The 21,737-nt window shown below is 58.9% G+C and overlaps 1 protein-coding gene across 3 annotated transcripts in view; it reads left to right on the forward strand.

Moving 5' to 3' along the window:
- Nucleotides 1-454: 454 nt before the first annotated feature.
- The window catches only part of CBFA2T3 (CBFA2/RUNX1 partner transcriptional co-repressor 3), an 89,648-nt gene continuing 68,365 nt past the window's right edge, over nucleotides 455-21,737 (forward strand). For all 3 annotated transcript variants that reach the window (XM_041770924.1, XM_041770926.1, XM_041770925.1), the window contains exon 1: nucleotides 455-941. In XM_041770924.1, the coding sequence (XP_041626858.1) occupies nucleotides 854-941 (88 nt within the window). In that variant the 5' untranslated portion in view covers nucleotides 455-853. The remainder of the gene's footprint in view (nucleotides 942-21,737) is intronic.

The raw sequence follows: 21,737 nt of genomic DNA on the forward strand, positions 1-21,737 counted from the left end.
GAGAGGGGTGTCTTTGCCTGGCCGACAGTGGTCCTTCCAGGGTGGGTGGGGGCCAGGAGGCCCCGGGCAGCCTAGGGAGATCCCAAGGGGCCAGGGGTAGGTGCTGGTCAGGGCGCACCCCCAAGCCTGACTCCAGGGCAGGGCAATGCTCACAGAAGTGGCCCCAGAAAGGTGGGCTCTGGGGAGAGTCTACCTGAGCGCAAGGGAGGGTGGAGGGGTTAAAGCACCCCAGGCTGCAGGTAGGGCTGGGTGCGAGCTTCGGGGTGGGGGGGCATGTTGGGTCGGGGGCTCCATCGGCATGAACACTGTCCCCCAGCCCTGGTCGAGGAAACATGCCCGGCGATTCAGGCCATCCAGGCTGCAGGTGGGTGGGGTGTCACCAGGCTGGCGGGAGGAGGAAGTTGTTGGAAAGTCAGACCGGAATGACCGTGAGGGAAGGCCAGGCAGGGCCGGGCCCAGATGGTTCCTGCTGAGGAAGCGGTGGGCACAGCTGCAGGCTGCTTCCCCGGCCCCGGCCGTACTATCACGGTGACACAGCTGGCTGCCTCGCCTGCTGGCTGCGGGGAGACCTCCCCCACCGGCGCCTCCCCAGGCCCGCCCTGCATCACATGAGCCCCTGCGGCCGCCCGCCCCTTCCCCAGGCTGGCGGGCAGCGCGAGAAGGCCCGGAGCTGTCTGGGGCCAGAGGCCTCCGCTGTGAGAAAGCCAGGCTGGCTGTGGCCTCCCATCCGTTCCCCACGCGGTCGGGAAAGACACTCCAGCAGTTCTGGGGCGCTGGCCTCGTGTCGGCCCCCAGAAGGCTGCCCACCACTCGCCCGGCACCAGGACTGTCTCCCAGACCCACCTCTGGACCCATGTCCCGGGCATCCCCCTTGCTGGACAGCAGGCTCCCGGCATCCACCAGCGGCTCAGTGCCCCGGGGTCCCAGAAAAGGCGGCCCAGGTAAGGGGATGACAGGGGTGGGAGGGGCGGGGGGGCAGCTGGAGCAGGTGGCCAGAGTGTGACATCTCCAAGCTGCTGCCTGCCCGGCTCTGTTGACAGCACGAGTCAGCCGTGTTGACTCACCTCAAACACCAACACAGCCTCCCCCAGGGCTCAGTCCTGCACAGCTGGGACAGGTGGCCCCAGGATGACCTGGCAGGTGCCAGGCTGGGTGTGGCTGCCCCACCCCGAGGCAGATGCTGGAGGTGGGCCTGCTCAGTCCCACCTAGGAGGGAGTGGGCTGTCTTCTGCGTGGGCAGGGTCCCAGGAGTCGGTGAGGAAGGTGGTGGGTGCCCAGAGCCCTCCTCCTAGGAGGACAGCAGGACTTAAGGTTTAGATGAAGACACTGAGGCCACAGGGAAGGAGTGCTGGCCCAGGGTCCCAGGATCAAGTTATGGTCTGGGACTCAACCCCAGTACCCATCGATGAGCAATCTCTGCCAAGACTCTTGCCCTTTGGAGCCGTGTCAGAGGGAGGTGGGGGGCAGGGAGGACCCAGGCTATTCCCCCTCCCCATGGGCTGCTGACTCTGGAGGAGGCCGCCCTGACTCCCCCTCGTCCCTGCAGGCCTTGTAGGATGTCACCCCAAGACCTGGGAGGCCGGCATAGCTGCAAGCAGGCGGCCGCTCTCCCCAGCCCACACCCTGTGGCCATGTGCAGAGGAGCCTTTGGAATCTTCCAGAGCTCACAGCCCCAAATCCCACTGCTGTAGCCACACCCAGAATCCAAGTGGACCCCTGACACTCATGTCCAGCAGGCCGACCCAGGGGTGTCTGTCACCTGCTGCTGTCCAGGGGCCCCAGGGCCAGCCCCTGACACTGGCTCCATCAGTCACCTGGTACATCCAGACTAGCATGCCAGGTGGACACAAGGCCGCCCTGACACACAACAATGGATGTGCCATTGACTTCTACTAAGTGTGGGTGATTCAGATACCTCCAGGGAGGTACCAGGTCGCTGGCCTGGGGCGCAGTCCCCCACCCCTCGGGCTGGCCAGAGGCTCTGGTCCCATCAAGCTCCTGGTGGGTACCACAGCCCCCTCCCTTTCTGGGGCAGCCCCCGCTGTCCTGGAACTAGCAGCCTGGTTCTGCTACCCACCACTGTGCCCTCGGGCCAACCCTTCCTCACCTAGGCCTCAGTTTCCTCGCATGTCACATCCTGTCCTCTCACTCCCTGATGGAGTGTAGGAACTGCTTCTCAAAGACTGAGGAGGAAAGGGCAGATGGGGGGATGTCGTGCATGAGAGTTGCTGGTTGCTATTTTATTTGGATGGGGTGGGGGGTTAGCCCATGGGAGGAATCTGAGGCCAGGAGGTGTCAGTGAACACGGCTGTGCTCACAAGGTCCCCATGGCGTCGGCTGGTCTTCAGGCACCCAGAGCAGATTGGGTGGACCTCTGGTGCAGAATCCCAGCCACTGATCGATTGGCCCTGGGTCGGCGCTTGCTTGGGGGGCCCACAGAGCAGTGGGTTTTGGGCTGGTGTGCCAGACTGGGGACTTCTGTGGGCACAAGAGTCCTGAGATGCTCTTACACCCTGTCTTCACGCTGGCAGCCATCCTGCCCCAAGGCTGCCCGAAGGAAGGCACCACCGAAGGAAGCAGGGGATGGGGCCCAGCTGGGGGAGCCTTGGGAGGTCTGGGGTCTTGGGGGCCAGGACAGGCCTGTGGGAAGCACGGCTCTACCTTGCAGTTTCTGGGGCCCACAGGCACCCCAAGAGTCCATGAAAACCTTTGAGACCCCAAAACATGTAAAATAGCTCTGAACTATGAACAGGACAATGGAAAGTGACGTCTTTGAAGGGGGGTATGCAACCTTTCTGTCTGAGGGCAAGTGTCTCTGAACGCCACTCTGGCTGCCCTCCTGCCTGGTAAGATGTGGGCACTGGGGACAGGGCACACAACCTTGCCACTCTGGCCATCGGAGTGCCGCAGAGCACTGGGCAAGCCCTGAGCAGCCTCGTTGGGGACCTGGGGACTCACCAGCCCTGTTTGTGGCAGAGGTCCAGGATTGCTCAGGACCCCGTGCCTGGTGGACCCGCTCGGGGAGGGAGTGGGGGCTTGACTGCAGAGTGAGAAGGAGTGGCTCCCTTCAGAGGAGTGATTACTCCCTTCAGAGGATTGATTAGGCGCCTATTGTATGCACCAGGAGCTGTGCAGACACTTGTTCCCATTTTGCAGATGAGGACATTGACAATCAGGCTGCTGTGCCCCCCCCCCCGCAGGACAGGGGGAGGGGAGCCAGGATACCTGGGAAGGGGTCAGGACAGAAGTACTGGAAGCCCTCCAATGTAGCCTGAAGCAGAGGAGGCTGGAGGCAGACTACCATGATCACCCTAGGGGAGAAACTGAGTCAGAGCTGTTTGGTGCCGCCAGAGAGGGACAAGGTGGGGTCCAGACTGCAGCTGACATGTGACCAGGGGCATAATGAGCATCCCATCCCTGGAAAAGTCCGAGTAAATGCAGGCTAGGGCGTTGGTAGGTGTGGGCGATATCCCACAGAAGGTCCCATCCTGACTCTGGAGGAGCCCAGCCTTGGGCCACCACAGTCACCAAGTGGCTTGTCCACCCCAGCGCACTTCCAGCGCCATCCTCACCAGCCTCCTCCCGCTTTGCTGGACCCCAGGCTCTTCTCTGGCATATTCTCAGCCAGGCAGGCCTTTCCCGCCATATTGACTTCCTGGGACCTCTGTGACAATTACCAGACACCAGGTGGCTTAGGAAAGAACTCTATTCCCTCCCAGTTCTGGAGGCGGAGGTCCACAATCAAGGTGTGAGCCCCAGAGGGGGCTCCCGGGACTCCTGCTGTGGCCACATCCCTCCAGTCTCTGCCCCTGTCTACACACATCTTCTCCTCTGTGTCTCTGTGTCCTCTCCCCTTCCTATAGGGACACTTACCATTGGATTTGGGCCCCCCCCCCCAATCCAGGTGAGAAGATCTCCAGCTGTCCCATATGCATCAACGCATCAGGCTTGGGGGACAGTGCCCAGAAGCACTGTCATGGCCCATGGTCAGGGCATGGGCACGTGGCTGCCAGCAGCCAGGGAGGCCCAGGACCTCCAGAGGGCAAGGCCATCCCTGCCCCGATGCCCCCACCCTCATCCACTCAGCCACGGCCCTGGGCCATGCTTGTAGGGACTGGCAAGACACTGGTATATTCGTACAGCAAAGGTCCAGGGCCTCTGGGGTTGGAGCGCATAAAGCCCCTCTCTGCCCACCACCCCGTGACCACCTGACCTGTGACATGGTCCCTGACCATCCACCCGCGTCTGTGTACAAAGTATTGTTAGTTAGCGAGTTTGTTGTTGGAGTTTGTGTGTGCCGTCGCCATGTGAGGGATGGCCCTCCCGTCCCTGCTCTGTTCCCACCTCCCACCTCTGCGTGCACTTCCCCTTCACTCAGGCCCCACCCAGACCCGAGGTGACAGACCTCACCCCTACCTCCTGCTCCCCTCTTAGACACGGTGCTGGGGGCTCCTAGGTCAGGATGGTGCCAAGCCCACATGCCACAGAGAAGGATCCCAAGGTTCCCAGGGGCACACAGCAGGCAAGAGCAGAGGTGCATGGAACCCCTGCAGATGGAAGCAGGGGGAGAAAAGAGCCACTGCCAGATGAGCTGGTCCTGGCAGGAATCTAGCAGCACCCTGGCAGGGATGGGGGGGGCGGTGGCTGGAGGGGGGCAGTTTGATGAGTAACTATTTGTAAAGGTCAAAGGTTAAACAGGTCTGGAGGCTGACCTGCCTGAGGTGTGAAGGGGGGGTGGTGCTGGGATAGCCCAGGACAGGGACAGGAGTGGGTTTGTTGGAAGCCCCCAGCATCCCCCGAGGTCCCCGGATGGTCCCCCAGGGCACAGAGCTCCCCCAGGGCAGACAGGAGCAGGACACACAGCTCTGGACCAACAGGAGCTCTGGCCTCAGTCAAGAAGCTTGATTTCAGGTGCCAAACCCCCCAACCCCCGAGGCTCATGTCCTGACAAACAGGAAGTCGGACTCTGCTTCCCTGGGGAAAGCAGGGCTCCCTTCATCCTGCGGGGAATTGTCGAGCCCTTTCCCCAGGGCCAGCACTTTCTGCTGGAACATGCCTGTCCCTTTCCCATGCCATCACCACGCCATCAGCTTCCTGGGCCTGGCCCACAGGAGGATGCTCACCAGCCACCCCACCCATCGAACCCTGAATTTGAGCCCAAGAAGCTGGAGCTGCAGGGTGGGTGAGATCCAGGATGGCTTTCTGGAGGAAGCAGCCCCAGGGGCAGCTGCAGGAGGCAAAGAAGGCTTTCACTTCTCAAGGTATCTTGAGTGAAAAGAGACGCCCCCATGTTAACTTGGCTCAGCACCGGGCCACGTGGGGCTTTCTCACCCACTTTCACTTCCGTGACTATGGTTGAGCAGGGTAGGCGCAGCCAGAGGAGTGGCCCCGGGAGAGGCCAGAGCTGGCTACAGCTAAGCCAGGACTCTTCGTCCAGTGCTCCTTCCCAGAGACAACTGCTCTGGATGAGGCCTCAGTAGCTGTTAGCCAAGGGAGGGGAGAGGATGGCGGGGGTAGCTCCTGGGGAGCAAGGAGCTCCCCGGGAGTTCCACCCACCCTCCGAGGGAGCGCCAGGCTGGCAGAGGTGCCCCTGGACTCCATGTCTTTCATATCACTTGTTACAGAGCCGGAGGTCAGGCTGCAGTGGGTACTGGTGAAACTCTTGTCATTAGAACACCGCATGCATGTCCCACTGGCACAGCTGCGGCAGGAAACTGCGCCTGGGGTGACCCTCAGATGGCTGCCCAGGATGGAGGTGGGCACCAGTGGGGATGCTTCTCGTGGCACTTTGCTGAGCTGCGTTGTCATTAGTCATTTTTTGGTCTCGTCTTCTGTCTTTGTCATGTGCAAGAGTGAGCCTATGAAATATTCAGCTGGATCATATCGCACCTGCATGCCTGCCCTCTCTGCCTGGCTTCCCCCCCTCAGTCTTGTCCTTCCAGCCCCCGGGCCTTAGCACATGCCGTTCCCTCCTTGAGACCCTTTCCCTCAGGCATCTGCCCTGCTCCCTTCCAACCTCCTCTTTTCAGCTGCATTTTCCCCCTTCCACTTATTCCAGCCAACAAACCAGGCATTTCCTGGGTCTCCGTATTTATCTATCATCTCTCTCCCGATCGCACTGGTGTGCTGGCTCCGCGGTCTGCTCACCGACCCCCAATGCCCATAGCAGTGCTGGCTCTCAGGGTGCTCAGCACTTGATGTGAGTGAATGCAGCCAGTACCCAGAGGAGAGTTGACCACCACACACACAACAGTGCCTGCTGATGCCACGGCAGGGACCATGTGGGACACCTGCATTGCTCTCCAGGTTCTGAATCTGTCGTGACGGCCACTGTCAGACAAAGAATGGAGGGTGACTTGCTGGAGTCATGCAGCAGAAGGGTCAGAGCCCAGAGCTAGACCTGGGGGCTGACCTTTCAGCCCCCAGGGGGAAGTGTTCAGAGATGCACCTGGAGGGCACCCATACTTGCAGTGGGGAGCCCTGTGGCCAGTTACTGGGGGGATCTGGCCCTCCTGAAGATGGTGGGATCTGGACAGGTCACTTGGCACCACCAAGTGACTCTGGGTGAGACTCTCCCCTTCCCCCTGCCATCATGGCCAGAGGGGGATCTGAACCAGAGGTCAGCCTGAGGCCTCGTCCACAGAGAGGGCTGCTTTGGCTGAGGCTGTGGAGGGCTTCTGAGGCCCACCTGAACCCCCTTGGGCTGTGTCTTCCTCCAGCCCCCAACCCGGCTAGATGGATCCCTACAGGTGTGGAGACCCACTCAGAACCTAGAGTCAGACATGGGGCCAGGTGGGGCTAGCAACAGAGCCTCCTGAGAGCGTGTCCGCATGGAACCCAGCTTCCTCCCAGGCAATGGGGACCAGGACGTGGTGACCTGGGCATGTCTTCCAGCTGGAAGGTGCCCCTGGGGGCTCTGCAGGTCCGATCCCTCGCAGCCTGAAGACAGTGCCAGACAGCAGGGACCAGAGCAGGGGAGCAACAGCTCCCTCTGTCCTGCCCTCTTGTCCTGGTGCCCACTGGCCGCAGGTCCCAGAGCCCTGGTCAGAGGCGGACTGACTCTCCCGAGCTGCAGAGCTGATGGGTCAGGAGGAATCAGGTGCAGCACTCTGTTGTTGGAGGGAGGGCCTGGGTGGCACTGCTGGGGGCTCTGCAATCCTCCTGTGAGGGGAGGGTTGTGCGCCAGGAGGTCTGTCTCCCAGGAGGACTGACACTTTCCCCAGGACGTTGGTGCTGGGGCATCGCCCTGACAACAGGGGCACGGGTGCCGGTCCCGCTGTTCCTTGGGCTGCAGGAAGGGACAAGGTAGTTGAGGCAGGACCGGGAAATCCACTGCAGACTCCTCCCTGGGCTTGGGTGCACTTCCCCCCAGTTGCCCTTCAAGGCGTCATAAGCCTGATTGTAAGATGAGGACACAAATCAGAGAGGCCAGGAAACCTGCCCAAGGTCACACAGCATGACCTTGCAGGGCTGATGGCCTCCCTGTCCGGCGAGTGCCCTCCCCGAGGTGGGCCCTCAGAAAATGGATCCCTGTTGCGTCCACCACTCCAGACATGAAAACTTTGCTGGTGGAGTGCCTGCCCGGCCCTGGGCCCCTCCAGCCAAGCCCCCTCTGCTGGCCGCCGCAGCAGCCCCAGGTTTATCACTGCCCACTGGCTTGTCCCCAGTGGTTTTGAGTGCCACTCCCTGCAGCTGAAGGCTCGGGAAGGGTGAGGCCCTCTGGTGTGGCTCTCGGAGGGGTGGGTGTGGTGAGGGGTCCCTTTCTGAGAGGAAGCAGTGTGGGCCACATGCCCATGGGGACTTGCACCTGGAGGGGATGCTGGACAAAGGTACAGCTGGGCCTGCAGGTCTGACACATGGGGCCAACGGTGGGGAGGCAGCCCCAGCACCGCCCTTGAAGCCAGGGCCATCTCCCATCCCTGGCCTGATGATGTGGCCTTGTGTGTGGCACCCTCGGCCAGGGTCCAGTCCTCGTGGTACTGGTGACCATCCCCCGGGGCCCGCAGAGCCCCACAGACCTCCTAATGAGAGTCAGATGGTAGGGGGTGAGGCGGCCCAGGAGGGGACAGAGCTGTTCAGAGGAGGCTGAGCTGAGGATGCAGCCAGGGTTGGGGTCTGTGCTCTGCTCTGCATGGCCTCCCTGCCTCTGTCTCTCAGCTGTGAGGCAACATTGGACCAGATCATGGCCGAGCTGGGAGGGCTGGTGGCAACCCCGTAACCCCGCAGGCCTGTCTCCATCTGTGATGCAGGGACAACAGCCAGCTCCCAGAGAGGGATGGTGAGGGACAGCTCCAGCACAGCGCCCACCTCTGGCCCCAGACCCCCAGGCCCTCTAGGGCCCCACACTCACTGCCCCTAGGAGCTTGCCCGTGGCCCCTGCAGGCCCTCCGCTCACAGGCCACTCGGGGCAGCTGAGAGCGTCCAGTGGAGAAGGAACTGCAGAACTTACCCCACCCTGTGGCTCCCAGAGCTTCCTCCTTCCCTCCCAAGTTGGGGTGCATTTTGAGTGTTGTGGAAAGCCCCGACCTCACAGACCCTATGAGGGGGAGCAGAGTGAGAGGAAGGCCAGTGGGAGGGGCAGGAGGGACCTCTGCCCATGGTCCCCCTGGCCATGCTCTTTGCTGCCAGCTGCATCAGCCTCGGATCTCATCCTGGGGGGGCCAGCTGGATTCAGCCCTGAACACCCTGTGCCAGATTTGGGGCTTCCTCAGAGATGGGCCCCTCCGCCCCAGGGCTGGGTGCAGGGCTCTCCTAACAGTAGGGCTCCCTTCCTAAGAGACAAGATCTCAAGACCCCAGCCCCACGTCCCCACCTGGCCATGCAGCTCAGAGTCAGTCGCGGAGCCTCCTCACCACTGCATACTGCACGGCCACCTGTCACAAGGCCTGCCTTCAGGGGCCCCTGGTCTGTGCCACGGACTTCCCAGGGCCCTCCATGGAGGGCACCGTTGTGATGTCCCACAGGGTTAGGGTTAGGTCCCTGCTCCTCTACCACCACAACATTCTCTACATCAAGGTTGGGACCTCAAGTCCTAAAAGCAGGTGACAGACAGGTGATGAGCAATGCAAATCAGAGCCCCTCCTGCCTTCATGCCCCCCTCCCCACACGGAGCATCACACTCCCAAGGGCTGGGAGGCCCGGAGGCCTCGAGGGGCTCTGCTCAGCCGTGGCCCCTCAGCCAGGCTTCCTTGTCTCAGCCAGAGGGGCTGTCCCCACCTGGGGGCTCTCCGGGCGGGGCTGCCACCCAGAGCTTCGGGCCGAGGCTGCAGCTGGGGCGAGTGAGATAGGAGCAGCAGCTTCCTGTCGGAAACTGAAACTGCCAGGTGCTTCCCTCCCTCCCCGGGGCCTCCCAGAGACAGCTGGACCCACAGTCCTGAGGCCCAGTCCTCCGCCGGAGGCTGGGGAGAACAGAGCCTCACCTCTCACCCCTCCGAGCCTCAGTGCATCCCAGTCCCACCTGAGCCACCCCAAGGAGGGATCTGAAAGTCTTTGTGCACAATACCTTAATAACCTTTAACTTGGATACCTGTGAAAATGATCAGATTTAGCAAGACACAGCATGAGAGCCGACTGCACTGGTTTCTCTCTCCGTTACTCTGGCCGCCAGAATATGGAACATTCCTCATGGCCCCTGGCCCCGGGGAGGCTACTACAAGGCCGTGGCCCCCAGGGAGAGCAGGGACCGATCTGATCCATTCCCCACACCCGGGCCTCCAACACACTCCTTGCTTGTCTCATCCCTCTGTCTCCTTGGCTCCTCTTTAGTGTAAACTATGAAATAATCGACACGCACTAAAAAAGCCCCGTCACCAAGAACAAGTGTGGCCAGCTTCACCTGGCAGCAGAGCCTGAGCTTCCCACCCCCCACCACTCCTCCTCCTCCGTAAACATGAATTATTGCAGAGCTGTGCCCGCCCTCCCACACCCCCCTCCTGAGGCTGCCCCGGCCACCAGCTGCCTCCAGCCAGGCTGCAGGGGCAGGACCCTGCTCAGCCACCCTGGGGCTGGACCAAGCTGCTGGATCCCTGCTGCTGCCCCACATCCTTCTTGGTAACGTGGGGCAAGAACACACGGACAGTTAGTGCCTCCAGGCTGGAGCCTTGGAGGGCCTGTGTTTATCTGTGTGTGTCCTGCCCAGATACACTGTGATTTTCCGTATTTTAAATTGTTATATAAAAGTATCATGTTCTATATATTCTTTTCCAATTTTCTCTGCACGATAATGTGACACGAGGGCAGGCGGCTGGCAGAGCTATCTCAGGCTGCAGGAGCCCAGGCAGGGCTTCAGGGTGGAGCTACGGGGAGACTCCCTCCCAAGCTCCAGTTGATAAAGGCCTTTCATACAGTCAATGTCCAGCAATGGCGTGGATGTTTCTAGAGGTTGTGGGTGGCTGCAGCTCCTGGAGGTTTCTGGTTTGTGGAAATGAGCACCAGTCAGAAAAGCGAGGCAGGAAGCAGAGCATGGGGTCAGGTGCCTCAGCCAATCTAGTCCAATCCTTTCTGGACACAGGCCTAGCAGTTGCCCCAGGTGAGGCTGTGGAGTACATCCAGCTGCAAGCAGAGAGGCCAGGAAGGCTGCTCTCATGCTGGCACCTCCCACCTGCAGCCACCCTTCTGCTCCTGCCAAAGACACAGGTGGGCCTGGGTGCCCTAGGCCACAAGTCTCAGGACACCTTTGATGGGATGGTCAGCTGGCGGAAGCCCCCACATCGTGTAGGGGTTGGATGGTGTAACCTTGGGAGCATGAGTGCTCCAGGCCAGCTGGGAAAGCCTGCTCTGAGGGGTTGGGGTAAGGGGTGCCTTGGAGCCTCTGAGACGCTGGCAAGAGAGGCTTACAGGGCTTCTGCACCCGCCTGTTTGCAGCCAAGCCCCCGTGGCATCCCCCCTATATCAGCCCACTGTACTGAAGAGGGGGCCATGGCTAGCTGAGGGAGTCAGAGACTAAATTGTGGGGTGGATACCCCATCGACCCCACGATGAGGCTGGGGTGGGGGGACCACAGTGGCGCTGTTGCGGAGCCGGAAAGGCTGCCTGGGGCAGACCTGGCCACAGTGGGCAGGCCTGGGGCCGGGCACTGGAGCAGCTGGAAAAGGCTACCAGGAGCTCTGAGGCAGGGGGCGTCCTGATAGATGGTGGCAGTGATTGTCACAGTGGTTCTGGGTCCCAAGCTCCTAGGGAAGTGATTTCCACAGAGGAGGCATGTTAGCATCTCCACTGAATTGGCGAGGCCCAGAGACAGCGTGGCATCCCTCAGTAATGAAGGGACCTGTCCTACACAGCACACCAGTGACTATTCTCAAAAAAGAGTCCAGGGTCTCCGTGGTTTTGTCCTTCTTTTTGCCTGCACACCCCCTAAAATTTCTTTGAAAAAACCAACTCCCCATGAAGGTCATATTTCTCAGAAATCAGCAGGACCCGGCTCCGTCGCACCCGACCCTTGGGCTGCTTATTTTTGGTGGATAACGGTGATCGCACGGCCACTAGAGAGATTTGCAAAGGTGATGGTTAGCTCCATCCCACAACCTGGCGACAGGGTTGTGAGAAGGGTAGGTCTTAACACCCACTCCCCAACCTCATGCAGACACATGTGAGACATGTACTAGTGAGCGGCACACAGAGGGCACACTCCTGTCCCATGAGCTCTCTGCTCTGCAAGCCTACAGCCCGTTCGGTACAAAACATAACAAGGTGGTGGAGGCAGGACTGGGGCCTGGGGCAGACATGGTACCAAGAACGCAATTCTAAAGCAATGACCGACACAAGACCCTTGACAATAGTGTCAGCGTGCCAGTTCCCAACATCTAAACATCGTTGTTTAAACAGTTCAAGGTCACAAATGTCCAGATTATGGTATATTTTATACTGAACACATGCTTGGAACCTATTTTCATGAAAACTTTGAAGCTGCAAGATTTGCACATTAATTAGTCACCACAAAACCAAATTGGCAGGACTGGTCTTCACTGGAGGCCATTCTACCCAGGCTACTGTCAGCTTCCAATTCAAATAAGTTATTAAATGACCCAACTGACTTACTTTGGAATTCCAATTCTGGGATGAATGGATGGATGGATGGATGGATGGATGGATGGATGGATGGATTAGTGGGTGGATGAAAGATGGATAGATGGATGGGTGAATAGATGGTGGGTATATGGATGGATGGGTGATGAATGGATAAGTGGCGGATGGACTGATGGTGAATGCATGGATGATGGATGAACAGATGGGTTAGTGGGTAGATGGATGGATAGATGTATAGATGGGTGGATGGATGGGTGGATGTAGGGGTAGATGGATGGGTGGGTGGACAGATGGATAGATGGTGAATGGATGAATGGATGGTGGAGGGATGAATGGATAGATGGATGGTGGAGGGGTGGGTAGACAGGTGGGTAGGTGGATGGGTAGATGGATGAACAAATGGTGGATGGATGGATGGTAGATGAATGGGTGGACGGATAGGTGGATGGGTGGATGGATGGATGGTGGATGGATGGATGGGTAGATGAGTAGGTAGGTAGATGAACAGATGTGTTGACAGGTAGAAGAGGAAAAAAGTAGGAAGGCAGGAAGGAAAACACAAAGTATACCTTTCAAAACTTTAAAAACACAACTCTTATATGAACATATAGAAGCATGTGTCAAATATGTGTATCCCTCCTTGATGAGAAACCAGCAGGATGGTGAACGTGGCTCAAGAGAGGACATGGGCAGTTTTAAATCCCATGAAACAGAATGCCACCTGAGATATGACAACAGAGTCAACAAAGCACAGCCTTTTCTACTGAACAAAAATAGTCTGCAACTTGTTAATTTCCTATAAATTAACACCTTAGAGTCTGGGACCCAATGGACATAAATAGAAAGACCACAAGGGCACAGCCCCCAAGGGCCACTGACCCCTGGCTTCTTGGCTCAGCAGCAAGAGGAATGAGGCCAACCTGGTACCTTCTCACCTGTCTGGAACAACTGTTTCGGGCAGAGGTAGGTGGGGAGGCAGGGAGCCTTGTTGAGTTTTATGCCCAGAGAAAAAGGCCTGTGATCAAACCCCCCGGCAGAGGACGTGTGAGGTGTGACTCTCCAGTCAGGAGAGGTGTGGTGATCCAGGACACGTACAGACTAGAACAGCGTGGCAATTGAGAGCCTCATGGATTCCTTAGGCTGTCTTGCCCACATACCTGGAGAATCTCATCATGTGCACGTGGGCTTTGAAGACCCTGCCTGCATACCTGTTGCAGGGTCAGGGCCTGGGGGGCTGGCAGGTTCTCCATGTCTTTTCCCTGGAAGATGGACCCGTCTTGCTTCTGAGGAGACCCCTGTAGGCCAGCAACCCACCACCCACAGCGTTCCCTCCGAAGAGACAGGAGATCAGTGAGATGAGGAGCCTCACAACCTCTGTGGCTAGACCAGGCTGCGACCCTGGCGTCAGGCTGAGCGGCGACCATCTGGGATCGGCAGGAGGTAATCTCACCAGGGTGTGAAGTCTGGCAGCCATCGCCCCCTGGGACAGTGCCCTCAAGAAGCATCAGAGAGAGTGGCTCCGGAAGGCGAGGCAGGATGGACCCCAGAACTGTGAGGCTGGTAACGAGAAGCCAGGCACAAAAGCCTCCTGCCATGTGGTCTTGGTCCCAGGCCATCAGAAGTGGGGACACCCACAGATGGGAAGTGGGTCCCTTCTGTGGAGACCAACATGTTCTGGAGCCAGACAGGGCCAGTGGCCACGCGGTGACATCAGGACCCTTGCTGCCACTGAATCGTTCATTTCCAAATGATTAAAGTGGGCAATTTTCCATGCTGTGTCTTTTACCATGAGAAAAATAATTTTCTTAAGAAAAAAAGTAACATCATCCAAAGGACGAGCACATATTCTGGGCCCTGAGGCTCCTGCTGACCTCTCCAGTGAGTGTTCTGCGGGCCGTGGCTGTGGCCTGGGAACCCTTATCTCCCTCTTGCCAGGGTCTCTGCCTAGGGCAGCCCAGCTGCCTTCGCCTGGGGGGATGATGAGGAGGGGCGTGCAGGCCTCCCCTCTCCCAGCCTCTGCAGACCACGTGGGAGCAGATGTGGGATGCGGTCAGTTGCCCCAGAGTTCACCTTCAGAACGAGCCAAAGCAAGCCACGTCTGTGCAGGCAGTGGGGAGGGGGTCGGTGCTGTGGCCCCCACTGTAGAGCCCTCGGGACATCCTCCCTTTGTAATGCCAGGCTCCCGTGCTGGGCGTGTGCTAAGCACACCCGGGGCCAGGGGAGACATGAGTGCGAAGGAGTTCCCCGGACTCAGCTAGTGCCTCTCTTGGAAATGTGGCTCCCAAGAACCTGGACGTCCATCCAGTCCTTTCAAGTGAACCTTTGGCCCCATTGGCCGGTCTGGGCTGCAGGCCACTGCTGGGGACCTGGGTGTTTCTTTGAGTGCTTATCACGGGCACTGCCATGCCTCACCACGCCTCTGTGCTGCATGTGGACAAGGCCTCCGCATCTGTCACATCACGGCGCCTCTGACTGCTGCAGGCAGACACAAGCAACCTCAAAAGCCGCTTGCCTGCAAGTCCTGGTCGGCAGTCACACCCTGTCCCTGGGGGACAACTGACCCCTGCAATCAGCGGACGACTGATACTTGTGTCAAATGCGATGAAAATGTCCAAGTAGAACATCCCACCCCTTGCTCTCCCTCTCAGCACATCTCTTGTCCTGGACCCTGAGTTGTGTGGCTTTTCCAGGTCTTTATTGGACATCCCATTACGGCAGGTTTAACAAAGTGCTGGGACACCAGACCAAGATGAAAATGAGGGCAGCCCCAGAGCAAAGCGGACGTGGTCTGCACCTGCTCCCGGCACCCCCTCACAATGAGACCTCAAATAGCTCATGCAACCCCTCAGCTCCCATTACTCCATCCACGAGCAGAGCTGTGGTTCTTGGAAAACTTCAGATAAACAGTTGAGTATAAGCACGTCCTAGACACTGGCTGGGACCCATTTATACTAAAAATTATTCATTGTTAATCTGAAATCCAGATTTAACTGAACATCCCATGTTTTTATTTCCTAAATCTGGCAACTTTGCCCATAAAGGATCTGAAGCCTGTGCCCAGTAGGATTATGCACAGCTGCAGGTAGCAGAAAACCTGACAGCAGTATAGACCAGGCTGCTTGGCTTTGTCCACAACACGTGTGACATGGGCAGTGCAGCAGTGCCACCATCTGGGACACAGGCTTTTCTGTTCTACCATCCTCTTCCTCGGGGCTTCCTGACTGCAAAGTGGCTGCGCCACTCCCAAGCATCACATCTGTCTTCTGAGCGGGAAGAAAGAGGAAGAGAGAAGGTACAGAGGACAAACCCTGAGCTGGCCCTTTTCTGAAGGAAAAGCAAGACTTCTGCAGAAGCCTCACTCTGCAGGCTACTGTTCCACCCGGATGGGGCTCTTGTCCTGGCCCCGAGCTCCTTCCCAGACTAGAACGGTCTGGCCTCCAATTTCATATCTTCTCTGCTGTCTTCTGCAGCCTCTGTGCCCATGGCCCCATCGACCTAGCACCGACCTCGCAAGGTCAGTGGAGTGGGTGATGGCACAACTGTCCCACTGGCAGCCGTCCTTACTGGCCATGGAGGATGAGGGAGGACACACTGGCCTTGGCCTCTGCTGAGACATCGCTGTAATACTGCCTGTGTCTAAAGGGCCTCCTGAGGGCGAGGGTGGTGGAAGCAGTGACCTGGGGTCCTGGGCTTGTCTTTGGAGGGTCTTACTCCCTGGTTTCTACTGAGCAGTATCCGAGAACAACAGATCCAGCCTCCTGGGAACTTGTAAACAAGGAGCTGGCCTCTCCTCCTGGGGCCTGGGCACCAGCATTTCCCTTCGTCATATTTGCAAGCTTCCCTGGGACCCTCCTCCCCTGACTCACTCTACTTCACCCAGTTTCCCTCCATCTTGCTCCCCACGTGGCCTCTCTGACAATCGTGGATTCCTGCTAATTTACTTCTAGAACATTCTCTCCTGTGCCTGAACTTCATGGGAACAGTGCCCATGCCACCTCCCGCTTCTGTCCTCACCTCCCATCCAAGACCACCAGGCCCCGGTGATGCCGCTAAGCCCCCTCTCAGGCCCCGGGCACCCACACTCATCCTCCACCAGCCCACCATCATCTACCAGGGGCTCTAACCCATGTGCCCACAGTGGAGAGGTGTCCCCATTCACCAAAGCCAGTCAGTGGTCACAGTGGCTATCTGTGTGCCCATCCAGTCACTTCGGTCAGAGCAGGGCTAAGTTGGTCCCACTGGTCAATGCCCCTGCACTGACCACAGAGTGGGAGTGGCTTCAAGTGACCCAACCCTTTTATCCATGGAAAATCAGGTGGGCTTGCTCACGTCTGTTGGATTATAACACCACCAGGATGGCTTTCCACTCTGTGTACCCGAACCCCCCACGCCACGCATGGTGCCCAGCACAGCATGGGCCGCCCAGCTCGGGACGGTGAGCAGACGAGCACTGGCAGGGCTCAGAGGGGACCCACACGGTGGGCCTGCAGCCTGTGGCGGGGGCCGGTGGAGCTGTGAAGCTCACATAGCTTCCAAAACAGCAGCAGCCCAGCCTTGGTCTCCCCACCTGGAGAACAGGGAGTCCTCCCTCCACGATCAGACGACATCTGTAAACCAAAGTGTTTCTGCCTGGGCATCCTTCCCTCCGCCAGCACTGCCACTGTCCCCTGCTCAGTTTCCCCCAACCCCCTCGAGATAAAACTTCTCCTTCCCTGCACGAGGAGTTCCCCATTCGTGGTGACCACACCACCCCCCACTTCTCCCAGAGTTTCAGGTTCTGAGAATTATTTTGGGTTTTCTTCCCCACGCTGCCTGCGCTGGGGCCTTCCCTCCCAACGGGTTCCTGCACCCCAGGCCATCCTGCAGGGGCCTCAGGGCTATACTGTGGCCTGCACCCCAGCCCCTCCCCACGCCCCTCTCCTCAGGCAGGCGGTAGTGCTGAACTCAGAAGGTGTGTCTGCGCCTGCTATGGTTTTAAAACAGCTTTCTGGAGATCACTCACTGAGTGTGCAGTTTGCCCAGTGAACACATACAAGCCAGTGGTTTTCAGCCGAGCTGTGTGGCCAGCACCGCTGCTAACTTTAGAACATTTCCATCCCCCAGTAGACACCTGACACCCCTGGGCAGCCCACCATCCTCCTACCCCCGCCCGTCCACCTTGTCTCTGTGGGTTTGCTTCCTCTGGACATTGCACATAAGCACATAAGCAGCAGCACACAATACGCAGTCCCATGTCCAGCTTCTCACACTCAGCACCAGGTGTTCCAGGTTCACGGCGTCGTAGCATGAGCGGGGACCCTGTTCCTTTTTCCGGCTGAATCGTATTCCACTGTTTGTACTGTGTCATCTTCTGAGTTAACTCTGCTCTACTGGGAGAGCAGGAGCACCAGGGTGGGAGCCTAGCCCATGACCTACATGCTGTGTGTCTTAGGTGGACAGCCACCCCTCTCTGTGCCCTCGCTCATAAGCTGTCCGATGGGGCCAATGAGATTGGCCACACAGTCCCAGGGTGCAGATCTGATGGGGGACGCCAGGAGAGGGCCCTTCACAGGGAGGCAGTGTGACTGCCAGGCTGTTGTCCTTGACATGTGCCCGCCTCGACAGCTGTTGGGGGACACAGCCCAGGAAGGCCATGTTGTCAGCCCAGGGTGCCCCAGCTATGCAGGCAGAGGTGTTTTGGGAGCAGGAAATGGTGGCTGTTCTGACAGGGTGTCTCCAGGGAGCAGGCTGGGTTTCTGGACTTCCAGAATCTTCCCGAGCACTTGATGAGAGCAAGGAATCCCAGGCTCCTTCCACACATCTGTCCTCAGGAGGTCTGGCCCCCAGCTGCCCCGGGGCATGGCCATGGGCGCTGAAGTCCAAGGGTCCGCTCTGAAAGAACACTACAATGTGCGGGGTCACACACTGAGGCTGGGAGTCTTCCCACCTCCTCCCCTTGACAATTATAGGGCCAGTTGCGCAGGTCTAGCCCCGAGACCCCCAGGGAGAAGCAAGGCCTGTGGTGCCCATGCAGCTGGGAGGTGGGTAAAGGCCTTCTGTCCATCGAGGTCGGAGGCAAAAGCAGTCTGACCGCCTTCAGTCTCCTCGTGGTGCCTTTGCTGGACTTTCCACTGTGACTCTGTGCTCAGTCTTGTACAGATAGGAAGGCTCTGCACCCCCTGTCCCCAGCGTCCAGACACCCCCCCCACCCCGCTTCCTGCCCTGAGCAGCTGTAGGCTCCTGGGACCTGAGTCCAGGTGAGGGGAGCGGCAATAACCCAGGCAGCTGTCCTCTCCAACCCTCTAGGCCACATGGCTGATGCCCCAGGGTCCCCTCCCCAAGGTTCTGAGGGGCCAACCAGCCAGGGCAGAGGGGCTGGGTTGTGAGGTGAACCTCGGCTGTGGTGCCGTTTCAAACAAGGGCCCCACTCTGGTTGGTGACACTGTAAGTGGACATGTCTTGTGTGGAGCACATCATGCATAAGAGTCGGGAAGGAACAAGACCTCATGGCATCGGAGAAGAGAGGGTGGCTTGTCACGGGGACAGAGGTGAGCCAGAGTGTGTGGGACAGGCATCTATCCCACCTCCTTGTCTCTGGGTCTGTGGTCAGTTCACCTGTGGGCTCAGCTCCACAGACCAGGACTGACGCCCCCGGCTCAGCAACACCACAGAAGGGGGTTTCCTGCATGCAGCATTCCCCCCAGGAAGGTTCTAGTGTGTTGTCCGGGGACGCTGCCTGGTCAGAGGCCCACCCTGTTGCCAGAGCACACTGCACAATCTGGGTGGCTCCGAACAACACGTCTGCCCTCCTGGTGGCATTGACATGCTGTTAGGAAGCAGGTTGGGGTGTGCCTGTCTCCCCGCATGACACACAGTGAGACCGAGGCTCAGACGTGTTGTGGGTCCTGCTCTGAGGCCAGAGCCAGGAGGGGAGCCCATCCCTGTGAGGGAAACCCAGAGACTTCATGCTGTTAGGATTCATGGGACATAGTCACAGCAAACAATCCCGAATGTTAATTTTCCCGGGAGTAAATTACGACTTCAACAGGCAGAAAGTACAGACCCTGGCCCCAAAGACCAAAGAAATCTCACCCTGTCTGTGCCACTGCCTCCGCTCCCCAGAGAAGCCCCTGCCGCCGGCCCCAGGAGCCCCCAGCCCGCCTGGTGCAGACCTGCCCAGCTCCTCCCATTGCACCCGCCTCACCAAATCTGAGGCCCCAAAGGTGAGAGACCTCAGGCTGCTCTAGAATTCTGGGTCTCCAGGAATGGGAGGACGCTGAGGGCTGCGGACAGGCTCCTCAGGCCTGTGTTCCCCGCATCCATCCTCCAGCGCTGGCAGGTGCCCACGGAAGCAGACGTACGGGAGTAAACCCCTTGGGAGTGGGCAGCCAAACCGGGGTCCTGCCTCTTACAGGACGGAGCAGGTGGAGCTGGACTGGGGACCCAAGCACTTGCTTCCAGGCCTTTGCACCAGCCTTCGTCTCACGGGGGCCCAGGGAAGGCAGGGAGGGGGCAGTGGGGGCTCTCTCCACCCCCACCGCTGGTCCTTCTGTTGGGGAGCATGGCTCTCCCCGCAGCTCCTGTCCCAGAGGCCTCAGAGCTGCTCGCTGGACCAGTCCCTACCGGTGGGCGGGAAGGCCAGGACAGGCAGGCTCCCACCTCTCGCTGACCAGAAAAGACCCCTCGGGGGTCGCGTTCCCCTCTGGACCCTGCAGCGACCCTCATCCTAGACCTGACAGCCGGACCCAGTGGATGAGCAGAGAGGCCTGGGCGTGGTGCTGCCCCCTCAGTGGCTGTCTCCCCGGGTGTGAAATCAGGGGTCGGGGGCAGTGACATCTGTGCACCGTGCCGTTGAAGGTCACAGATGGAGGAAGCCAGGGTGCCCTCGAACAACTGTGAACAGACAGGGATGAGGAGAGCGAAGGTGGAACCCAGGAAGCCCTAGAAAGGTGAACCCAGCCCAGGCACCCCCACCTGCCCTGGTGCCTCGTCCTCTGTTAGGGCTCCTGGGGGCACAGTGGTGTTTGAGAGGGAGAGTTAATGGGCAAACACAGGACAGGTGGGTTTTCTTTGTGGGAGAGGACGGCCATTTATTTTGTCAGCTGCTCGCTCAGTAGCACATACAGTAAAGCCATCCTGATAGATGCCTTACATCCTGTGTGCAGGGGCCGGAAACTGCATGCCCCACAGGGCCAAGGGGTCCCCCAGCGTCTAGGAGAGGCCATGAGCACTATAGTTGGGCTGTCATGGGAGTCTGAGCAGATGGCTCCCCCATTCTCCAGGAGGGCAGGACAGGGAGGTGGGGGGAGCTTACTGGCACAATGTTTCAGGTAGGGGCCGCTGGGTGTGCACCTGCGGAGGGGCGTGGCAGGACCACATTCGTCTTGCAGAAAGCTGTCCCAGGGTCCAAGGGGGGAGGCTCCCAGAATGATGATACTGGTCCCACACCATTATCAGAACCAGAGATGCATGTGGGCTTGGAGATCTCTAACCTGGGCCTGCGACCCTCTCAGGCTGGTCCCTGGGCCTGCCCACCCTGGCACTGCAGCAGGCTGGTCCATTCACGTGGCTCACAGAGCTCAGCCCCCAGCCAAGCTGTCAGTGCAGAGGCCACAAACCCACCTCCCCTCGGGGACCGTGGGGGGAGGCTGTGTGTCAGCCAGGGTGCCATGGTTGCAAATGGCAGGAGTCCTGCTGGGGAGCTCAGACAGGACAGGGCACGTGCTGGCTCAGGTGACAGGCCACAGGAAGGGATGGAGCACAGCGGCCACCAGACAGATGGGCCAGCCCGTGTGGCAGGCACAATGAGGGGAGTGGGGTCCCCGGGCAGGCCTCTGAGGTGCAGCCAGGGGACAGAGCCATGGGCCAGTGCAGAGGCCCCAGAGGGCCAGCAGGTGGCTTCCCGAGGGCACGTCTGACTCCCTTCAGGGGGAAGTTTTTGAGGAAAACCCTTAAAGTGAGGGAGTTTATTGTCTCTTTTGTATTTTTCCTGTGGAATGTACCTATTCATATGCTCTGCCCATTTTTATTCTGTATGCAGGGCCACTAGTCCTTTGTCACTTGTGCTCTCATAACCTCTTCTAGACTCCCCTTCCCTCCCGGCTGGTGCTCAACTGTGAGTGCTCAGGTAGCTAAGTGTGTCCATCTATTTCTTCTGGGCTTCTGGGTTTCCTTCATTGTAACAAATACCACATGGACACCTGGTCTCCTCTCCTGATACTAGCCGTTTTGTGTCTCACATTTTATTCCTTAATACACGTGGAATTTCTTTTTCAAAGTGAAGTGAGGAATATGTAAAATGTTCCCCCAGAATGGGAAGGCAGTTGGCCTTACACCAACTGCTGGGGAGTGAGGGCTCCCTGGGGATTTAAATGCCCCTCATCCCATGGACGTTCCCTGTGAGTGTACATAGTGGCCACACTTCTGGTAGCATGTGTCTGCCGCTCACCTGATTCTCATCTGAAACTGAACAAAGACACTGTCCCCATGATGTGGACCGGGATGAGGCTCGGGGTGTTGGGGACTTGCCCTCAGTTAGGGCTGCAGAGGGACCCAGGGATGAGGCCGCATGCACCAGAAGCATCAGAAAATTAGAGAAGCGGAAAGTGGGGTCACACCAGCCTGGCAGCCCTGACACCTTCTGGGCTCCTTCCAGCACCTTCCCAGGAGCCCCAGCTCACTGACTGAGTCTGTCCTGCTCCCCTGACTTCCACTTGCTCCTTTGCTGAGGAAGG

Source organism: Vulpes lagopus, chromosome 10 (assembly GCF_018345385.1).
Source record: "Vulpes lagopus strain Blue_001 chromosome 10, ASM1834538v1, whole genome shotgun sequence".
Taxonomy (NCBI): domain Eukaryota; kingdom Metazoa; phylum Chordata; class Mammalia; order Carnivora; family Canidae; genus Vulpes; species Vulpes lagopus.